Source organism: Daktulosphaira vitifoliae, unplaced genomic scaffold, assembly GCF_025091365.1.
Source record: "Daktulosphaira vitifoliae isolate Bord-2020 unplaced genomic scaffold, ASM2509136v1 Scaffold_1, whole genome shotgun sequence".
Taxonomy (NCBI): domain Eukaryota; kingdom Metazoa; phylum Arthropoda; class Insecta; order Hemiptera; family Phylloxeridae; genus Daktulosphaira; species Daktulosphaira vitifoliae.
Genome location: NW_026099572.1, coordinates 18,376,245 through 18,387,015, shown reverse-complemented (window position 1 = coordinate 18,387,015; position 10,771 = coordinate 18,376,245). Strand labels below are relative to the sequence as shown.

The 10,771-nt window shown below is 23.0% G+C and overlaps 1 protein-coding gene across 1 annotated transcript in view; it reads right to left on the bottom strand.

Moving 5' to 3' along the window:
* Positions 1 to 1,633: 1,633 nt before the first annotated feature.
* Positions 1,634 to 10,771, bottom strand: part of LOC126895043 (neurotrimin-like) — a 78,460-nt gene continuing 69,322 nt past the window's right edge. Inside the window, exons 8-10 of the mRNA XM_050666503.1 lie at positions 9,599 to 9,646; positions 5,051 to 5,128; positions 1,634 to 2,397 (exon numbers count right to left, since the gene is read on the bottom strand). Of these exons, the coding sequence (XP_050522460.1) occupies positions 2,285 to 2,397; positions 5,051 to 5,128; positions 9,599 to 9,646 (239 nt within the window). The 3' untranslated portion in view covers positions 1,634 to 2,284. The remainder of the gene's footprint in view (positions 2,398 to 5,050; positions 5,129 to 9,598; positions 9,647 to 10,771) is intronic.

Below are 10,771 nucleotides of genomic sequence, written 5' to 3'. Positions count from 1 at the left end.
AAAAAAAAAAAAAAAAAAAAAAAAAAAAAAACACATCTTAGTAAAACCAATACCTTCTCAGCTTCGCATCGAAGCTAAAACATAATAAAAACTTCCAAATTCCATTGAACAATGTTATTATAATATTATAATGTTATTTAATATTTTTTTTTAAGCCCTGATTTTTAATCTTAAACGTGTCATCAATATTTTAACTTAATTTTCGTATTATCCAGTAGAGTTGAATAAACGACAAATGCTATTTTTATTTTTGACTATAAATGCTTTCATGGGATACACATCATAGAAATTATAGTCGAACAACATTTTAAAAATATGCAAATATTAATTTTAGTTTTAATTTTAATTGACTCTTTTGTGTACATAACATATTCTATTTTTTTTATACATTGATAATATTTTTGAAGTACACAGTATTTAATAATAATTTTTTTACACCATATATTAAAATATAAATTAAATATATATTATTATTATTATTTAGTAATAAATATTATTTATTTATTGGATTTTTTTACTCGAATTATTTAATTATCTAATTAAAAAATATTTTTCTAAAAATGTTATTCATAACAATTATTTTGGATAACATTATTTCCAAAATAAATTTTATTGGTGTAATACACCAATAAACACATTTTGTGTCAATTTCAACCTAAACTTTATTACTGTATAACATATAAACGAATGAAAACATTTCCTCGTGATATTTATATGTATGCACATTACTCATATTTAATGTAATGTATCTAATAAAGTGGTCCTTATTTATCATTTTTTTAAATATTAAAATATTATATTAATGTAAGAAATTATATTCTGTACATTTAATAGAAATTGTTGATAGAGTTTGAGTATTCTAAATCAACCATTTCATATTCATCAAAGGAGTTGGGCATTAATGAATAAGATAATTGCATAAAATTAATATTATAGAAAAAAGTTTAATATAATACTCTACTAAAAATGATATGTTTATAATTTTTGTGAACATCACATTGCTTTAGTTTTATCATATATTTTTCAAATATTACAAATATACAGATTTTATAAACTATCATAAATATTGATACAAATGTAAATATAAAAAATATAAGAATGTAGTTTTTATTATAATTTAATATTTAAATTTTGCAAATTTAAAAATAATAAATTTTTCGATTTGATTTTTTTTTAAAAAATAATATTGACTGACACATATTTTTTAACTATAAGATGGGTATATTAGTCATTAATATTTTTTGCGATAATTTGAAATCTACCTTTAAAACTGATCTTTTATATCTAAAATTCAGATATTTAAATTTGTAAAAACGATGAGATGCCAGTTCAAGAAAATTCATGTTTTTGTAATATTTAAAAAATATACAAAGTGAGTAACAAAAGAAAATGTTTGAGATTATTTTCTTGGTCATGGAAATTTTCTAACTTTGTTACATTAATTTAACTAAAGCTGCATAGATAAAATTGAAAATGTTCAATTTTATACTTGTTAGTAAATCAGTACCAATTTATAATAATGTGATGTATAATGAAAAAAAAAGTTGAAAAGTATATTCTCAATTATTAAACATTAATCTATTTTCGAGAATATTCTTGAAAAAAATGTTTATGGTAATTTTACATTACATTAAAAACGCTTAATTAGACGCTTTTAAATAATTAAATGTAATTTCCAACAAAAAGAGGTGCTCACAGAATATATTCTACTATTTAATTAATTATCAATAGTTACAAATTGTTTAATAACTTAAAGTCATTTTATAAATCTATTACATATTAAATTACATTATTCTATACATTAAATAGTAAAATCGTATTTTCAATTCATACTTAAAATACGGATAGCATCAAATGATATGTACAAGTTAAAGTTCTTAAGTATACATTAAATACAATAATTTTATAATCATATTATTAATACAGGATTAGGTAAGCAATCAAGCTTAATGAATGCTCACTTAGTAGTCAGTCTTGTGATTTATTTTTGGATATCTTTTTTTACAATTAAAAATTATATGCCCTAGAACAACACATTTATCCTAACCAATAGACCTACTTGCAGAGATAAAATTACAAAAATAATTTGGCTAATCCCATGATACAATAAATTAAAATAAATAATAATTATCTACAAAGATTTTAACAAAGATTTTCAAGATATTCATTATCTTATTCATGTATTTAGTTTTTTACAAACAAAATATTGAGGATTTCGACCGCACTTATTTTATAAAAATATAAACAAACTGTAAAGTTAATTTAAAATAAGATGATATGTTAACTATACAAATATAAATCCAACGCACATTAATAAAATGTATAATGATGCCGACGTTGGTTGAAAACCGTTATCATAATCATCATTATCATCTTCGTACTCTGTAATGTCGTTTTCTAAAAAATATATTCACAAGGCATTAAACACAAATATAGTAAGATTGTATATATAATCATTATATTATTATTGTATTAGTATATTAATATTTCTATAATTCATAAGCTAGTAATTCGTTGTCATTTATAGTGATTTGAATGATATAAAAAAAATTTAATTTTTGTAAATTGATCATTTTAGAACCAATACACATATAAATATAATATAATGTGCAGTATTGACCATAACATTAAGTGAAATGAATACAAACAATAACATAAATATTACTATATCAAAATATTCATATGATATTTTTATATCTGTAATTTTTATGATTTGCATGCAATTCAGTTCATAATTTCAGCATGTTTATCATTAGATTTCATCTTTTTTAAAAAGCGAAAGTAAGAAAAAGTTTGTGTAGTTTTAAATTTAAGAGATGACGCACAATTTCATTTAAGAGTTTACATTTCATTTAAGTAGTTGAGTTGAGGATCTCTCTACTTTTGATCTTTTTAGATATGATACAGATGTAACTTCTGATCGTTTTAGTTATTGTAAGAATAAGTAAAAGTTCGTGTACACTCAAAAAAAAAAAATGAATACAGATGATAAAAAACAAATTATCATCATAAAATCCCGATCCCGAGTGCTTAGAAATAAGAAAAGATTAATTTAACTTAATTTTAGAACAACAAAACTGTACAAATGAAATATTAATATCTACAGACAAACAATGACTGTATATTCAATGCTAAGCTGAGCAAATGTTTATTAATTTTCATAATGCACAAGTCTAATGTAATGTTTTCCCAATTTATGATAATTTAAGCTTGTCAAAAACTCAAAGTGAATACTAACATTTCATTATAAAGAAAAACAGGTGAGTTAAAGTAATATAAAATAATAATAACTAAAAAAATAATAAATTTGCTTCAGGCAAATTAAATATTGAGAATAAAAAAATAAAAATATTTTGGTTGCTTCCATAGACATTAATTTTAAATATACAGAGTGGCTCAGAATTCACTGATAACTTAAATAACTTTTGACCTGTTAATATTTTTTACTGATTTTTTTTTTAATAACAATTAAATTTTAAATAAAATGTAAAAAAAAATCCAAAATAGCTATTTGTAGAGTAGATTTTAAGAAAAATTTGATAAAAAAATATCTTATTAATATTCAGTAGTAAATATTCTGTATCATTTTGAAGTTTGTGAAAATTTGAATTTTCATGTATTATTTTACGGTATTAAACATTGAAATACGTGTTGATACGTGGACAGAAGAAAAATAAGATAAAGTAGGTTTATCTTTTTATAGATAAAACTACTTATTAAATAATAGGTATTATTCGTGTGTTTATTTTAACTAAAGCCGGTTATTGCAATGTTAATAATTTTCATGGAAAAATCCATACTCATATCATATTTAATGAAAATATAATGTTTACTTCTGTCCTTTTTTAAATAACATAGCCAGCGTTTGATACAGTAGAATAAAATACAGGAAAATTAAAATGTTACAGAAAATTAGTTACCAAACATTAATGAGAATTTATTTTTAACCAAATTATTTTTTAAACTCTATTCTAAAATATGACTATGTTTAAATTTTTTTAAACATTTTTGGTAATTTTTTTATTTAATTATTAATGATATTAATTTAATTATTATTATAACCCTTAAGTATATTAACTATTAAAAAAAAAAAAATAGCAAAAAAAATTTACTATATCAAAAGTTATTTAAGTTGTCCGTGAATGCTGGGCCATTCTTTATATGCTAATTTAAATTATATATAAATATCTACTTAAAATGTATCTCTTAACATTTATCAAACAATAAAAATAATTTTAATGAAAATTTGTGCTAAAGTTAATAAGCTGTCTACTATTTTATTATTAATAAAGATCAAGGTTATTTTTCTAATTGAACATTTTCATTAGGTTGTATTAAAAGGGAAAAAATATGTATATCTTGGATTTTGAGCACTTTATTTTAATAAATTTTTATTGTATATTACAATTATACAGTAAAATATTTGATTAAATTAATCCCAAGTAATCTAAATCCTCAGTTGTTTTATTTTATTACAAATATATATTAAAATTAATTTACTTCAAAATACCTATTTTTTAAAAAATAATTATGAGTTCAAGCATTACATTTCAGTGATTTATTATTAAATGAGTATTTAAGATGGTAACATTTTAGTATTTAGAAACATTATTTATTAACATTTTTATACTTAGGTGGTAAGAGGAATAAGCCGAGAAACGTTTAGTTATAAAAATAGTAGCACTTAACTTTATTCATTTCTGTATATGGTTAATATTCTCTAAAATACAGTTCCAATAGTCGTTATCGATTAGTCATTTTCTTAATTTTACCATTATATAATAAATGTATAATAAAAAAGCTAGTTATTTATGTATTTTGTCATTTAAAAAATAAATTTGATATCCTTATAAGGTATTAGTGGTGTACATAAAAATACATAATGATTTATTAACTAAGAAAAGTAGACAACTAAAAGAAATATGATCTATATTATTTTTATTTTTGATTAATTAAGCCGTTCATGATAAAAAAATCATACATTATACTATATATGCATATGATGAATATCTAATAATTATGAAATGTATATATTTATGTAGTTACGTACTTTCCTCTGTTGATAAAAAAGCTGAATCTCTTATATCATTCGAATTCGTTCGTGTCCTTGTTCGATTTCGATTCTTATCTGTGAGATAAAAAACAATAATCATTATTAAGAAATACTGAATATAGAGGGTGATTATTTAAATATTAGCCACTTTATTTCTCATAAAATAATAATTTTGTTTAGAAACACTTTTTGTCATTTTAAAAATATTATATATTTATTGATTCATCAATTATGTAGTATATTTTATTTCTTATAAGGTTGTTAATATTAATTTTTTATAATAGCAACATAGGTATTTAAATAGTTTATAAAATAAAAAAATTATCTAATTAAGAAAATTATTAGTTTTAACTATTTTAAAATATAGAGTGAAGGTATTTTTATTATAACGCATATTAAAAAATGTTAATGAATTCCGTAATACTATTTCAAAAAGATGTTATCGACTAGTCATTTTCTTATTTAGATAAATTTTCATTTTATAAACTAGTCAAATATGTATGTTGTCATTAAAAAAAAAAAATAAAGTTGACATCCTTATAACGTAGGGATGAATTAAAAAAAAAATTATGTATTTGTAAGTATGATTTTTATTCAAATGTCAATAACAATGTGTTATTAATAAAAGGATTGACATGCAATTGAATTCACACTTAAGATGTACTTATAAAATCATTTGACAAGTAATTTAAACATTTTTATTCTTGGAGTAATTTTGATGGTTATTTTTGAATTTAAATAGAAATTAATTATAAAATCATTTCATGCATTACTTCAATTTTATTTTTTCTCCATGCTTCTCGAAATTCGATCATTAAAAATTAACTCTCATGAAAAACTGATAAAAATTATTATGAACGTGTCAAACAATTCATTTAAGAATTTAATATATGATCTCTAAAATAATTTTAGATGTAAAATTAATTTTTCTAATTTTTATCAAATAGTGAGTAATTTTGACAAAAAAAGTGTGTATTCAATATCTACCTAATTTAATGTTATAAAATATTGCATTATAATAAAATTTGTTTGATATTAAAATAGTATCACAAATTTGTAACATTATACGTTTCTTCTTCTTTTGTTTATATTTCTTTGTCTTTATCCCAATTACTTAGGGCCAGCCACCCTTATCCTAAACTACACGTGACACGATCTCGTTCAGCATCTAAACATACATCAGCCGTCATATGGCATTTAATAACATACCTCTATCTCTTTTTTGGACTTCTTTCAACATTCATTTCTATAACTGTTCTTACAGCTTCCTATTCCTTTCTCATAATATGACCAAACCATCTAAGTATATTTTCTTTCATCATACCCACGATTGAGGGACTATAGGTGTAGCGTACCTATAGTCCCTCTTATATGTTTGTTTCTTATCCTATTTTCTCTAGTCACTCCATTCATCCATCTATGCATTCTCATCTCTACTATACTCATTCTCTGCTCTACCTTCATGTCAACTGCCCAACACTCTGAAACATACATCATATCTGGTTACACTACACTTTTATAAAACTTACCTTTCAGCTTCATTGTAATTCTTTTATCGCATAACACACCAGACGCTTCTATCCACTTCACCCACCCCAATTAAACCAGTATCTTACATCCTCGCTAATACCAACGTTTTTTTGCATAACTGTTATAATATTAGACGTTTAGTATCCGAAATTTGTTTAATGACAAGAAAAACTTTTATCGTCAAATTGATACAAATCGCTTTTCAGATAAGTATATAAGGTGTAATAAAATTTAATTATCTTTATGTTATATCACTACAGTAATAGACAACTCGACAATTCGAATCATATAATTGGTGGTTGACATTTTGACACTGTGTAGTACTCTGAAACATTTTTATGTGAAATACTTCGTTTTTATTTTATTAAAGACAGTTATTCTTTCGTTCATAATTGTCAATTAAACTTTATATTTCAAGCATTCTTAACTGATCAAATTCAATATAAAAATAAAATCCTCTGTTGATAAAACAATTTTGTATACTTGATAAATACATTTTACTAACACTTTTAAATTACATTGTCGTAAAATACCCAATAACTCTTTGTAGTGCGTTACTCAATGAAATCCAAATTAAAAATTGTTATTTGTGTTTTCGTATAGATAATATAAATATTCAAAAAAGTATTTGCAATCGAATTATGGATATTTTTGTGACAATACCTAAACGCAATAATAATATGTCGTTTGTAATCGTTGAAATACTACAGAAAATAGTCAAATACGACGTTGTTGGATACGAATTATACACAAACAAACTTATGCATTTAGCAGGTGTAGGCTCACAGTGTAGGAACACCATGCACACTTTTGACAATGACGATACACAGCGTTATTTTCCATTTGTGTTATTATTTCAGTCAGTATATTAAAGAATAGGATAGTCAAACGTAATAAATTATGATTTTTTTTCTTATAAACTTCATTTTTTTAATTTTACCGTTCTGTCTAGTGTACACACCGCCAGTAATAATAGTTTGACTCAAGTCGTTCAATTCGGTACACACGTACCATATCATTTTAGGTCAGACAGTTGTCGACTATGTTTGCATTCAAATTATTATTTATCGTCATTCTGCCGTCCCTATATTTCTCTTTGCCACGCCCTGCATTCTATTATTGCTAAATTTTATTTGCTCATAAAATAGGCAAAAAAGATAAGGATAAAAGCTTCTACGTGAAACTTACTCTGGCAGATTCTTAAATTTCTTAATTTGGGCAATGATTGTAATAATTAAGTTAAATATAAACGCAACTTTAAATTAAAATTGTTTAAAATTCTTGTACTTGTTATTTTATAATAAACCTACCTGGAAAACGATATTCCTTTAAAAATATCTATCGTTTTCGAGTGGTAATTTGTGGAGAACTACATTGAAATTATTAAATTATTTCATAGTTAATATACAGATTTTGTATATTAGTTATGAATATTTATTTTTGCCAAAGGGTATATAAGAAATGTTATAATTCTTAAAAAAAAAATTAATTATGATTACACAATATTCATTTCCCAAAAGTAGTTTTGATTAAAAAAAAATATTTTTTTAAAATTGGCAATCTATAAAATGCTTAGTAAATTAAAATCACACTATTAAAGTATTTTGAAGAACAATATTAAAAACTTTTAACATTAATTATAAGTTATCAAATACAATTCATTAGAGCAGCACCCTTAGAAAGTTTTTATTATTTAACAGAATCAAACATATTTTCTACATCATTCGTTGTGTAGTATAGTATAAAAATAGTTCAATATTTATGATTTAAAACCAACAAAACCAAATAACTTTCCAGTACAGGTTTTATTTACTTTGGCAGGTTACATAACTGATAGTCAATAAAATATTATACCTCTTTTTTAAGATACCTCGTTCGCGTCCTTTAGAAATGTGAGTAGCCCATTAGATCACATTGGAAACTGATGTTAGAAATGTTTTATTCAATGATAGTGGTAGTGGTTGTATGGCCAAGTCATTTTCTACACTAAATCGCTTTATTTGGACGTGTACAGAGAAAACAATAGAAGTCATCAATATCATCTACTGATGCTTTTTCGACATTTATAATTTATTTATCGCTTACTCTGCGCGATTCTATCATATTTTAAATTTACCAAAAAAAAATATTAAGAAAGAACATGACATATGAATATCATTCTTAAGGGTCTTAGATCAATGAAAATTTCGGTAGTTTTCAAACATTCTTCGTTATGTATGAAACCAACCGACATATGTGAAAAACAAATCGGGATTTTTTATATCATAAAATATAAGAATACCATTTTTATTTACATGACTAGACAAATCAATTTTTTTTTTAACTCGTTAAAACTAAATTCATTAAAGAAAATAAAAAATTTAATATTTCTAGCTAATTTGTTAATTTTTATATAAATTAAGTTAAAAGTTAATTTGACAATATCTTATTAGCTTAACGAGTTATGATTAGTTAACACAAGTGCATCAATGTTTGCAAAAATATCATATTCATAGGATAATAAAAAAGGATAATATATATATATACATTATTTGTAGCATAATTTTGTGTTATTTTATCTTCCTAAAATTTCTTTATTTTTATGTGAATTATTTTAGAGGGTTGTCTCTATTAAAAAAACACGTATCTCAACAATTTAAGATTAAAAAAAAAAAATACATACTTAAAATGTGATACACATTTTATGATTTTTTGGAATAAATAATTTCTATGAAATCTTGAGATAATATAATTTAAAAAATCTTATATCTCTGTTAGTTATACAATAATAGTGTATTTCCTCCTAAATAATTTCGATATATCAAAAACGTATTTTCGTTATAGAAACAACGGTTTTAGTAATACAAATTTTTCAAACATTTGTAGACCCATTAAAAAAAAATACTTCTATGTTTAACTACATTCATAGCATTTTACTAAAAAAAAATCATTATTTATCATTAAAGTTGTAGGAAGTATCCTAATAAACTACTTTTGTATAGATAAAGTGTTTATAAATTAATACATTTTACTTACATTTGTGTTTTGATCTTGTATATGTTCGATCACCTCCATTTTTAATTTCTGTAATAAATAAAATAATATTCAATACATTTTTTTTTTTTTAGATCAAAATACATTTTGATTAAAACTGTGATTTTAGCTTCGATGCGAAGCTGAGAAGGTATTGGTTTTACTAAGATGTGTTTATTTTTTTTTTTTTTTTTTTTTTTTTTGTGTCTGTTACCACTTTTTCTCAGTTCTCACCGATTTCATTCAATGATACGTCAAAAGATCACAAATTGTATCTAGTCGAAGAAATTACCCTCAAAAATTGAAAAAAAATGCCCTCGTTCCCCGTAAATGGGGGAAACCTCTAAAAAAATTACAAATTTAAAAATCGCTAATTTTCGAAATTTTTAAAACTTTTTTTACTTTTTTAAAATTCTCGATTTTATTTTTTACATTTTTAACTTTATAATGCTATGACATATTGAAAAGTGTATGGATCAACATTATTTTTTTATGAGAAATAATATTTTTTAATAATCCCTTTTTCATTCTACATACTTTATCTTAATTAGGATATTAATAATGAACTAGCAGATCATGTAGCTTTTGGAATAGTCCACCAATTTTTTAAAATTAAACAGTATCTAAAGATTTGCATCGAAGCGTTTTTTTTTAATAGTGATTTTAATCACTGTCAGATATCATTATACTTGATCCATCTATACCACGTCACCACTGTGCCGCGACCCCCCTGTGCTGGGTTTTTATATTATGAATTAACCTTTAACTATAACATAAAATTGGCATGTTATTTAAAATCATCTAAACAAATTTAAGGACGCCTATCTAATTTAGTATATTAGTTTTGGTAGAAGTATGTTATATAAAAATAATATATCAAGAAGATATCATAGAAGTATACTTATTTTTTTAGCTTCGATGCGAAGATCGCGTTTTCTTCTGTCCTTTTCTCAATACATATTTCAATGTTTATTACCGTAAAATAATACATGAAAATTCAAATTTTTACAAACTTCAAAACGCTACAGAATATTTACTACCGAATATTAATAAGATATTTTTTTACTAAAATTTTTCTTAAATTCTACTCTACAAAATAGCTATCTTAGATTTTTTTTTTCTTCGATGCGAAGCTGAGAAGGTATTGGTTTTACTAAGATGTGTTTTTTTTTTTTT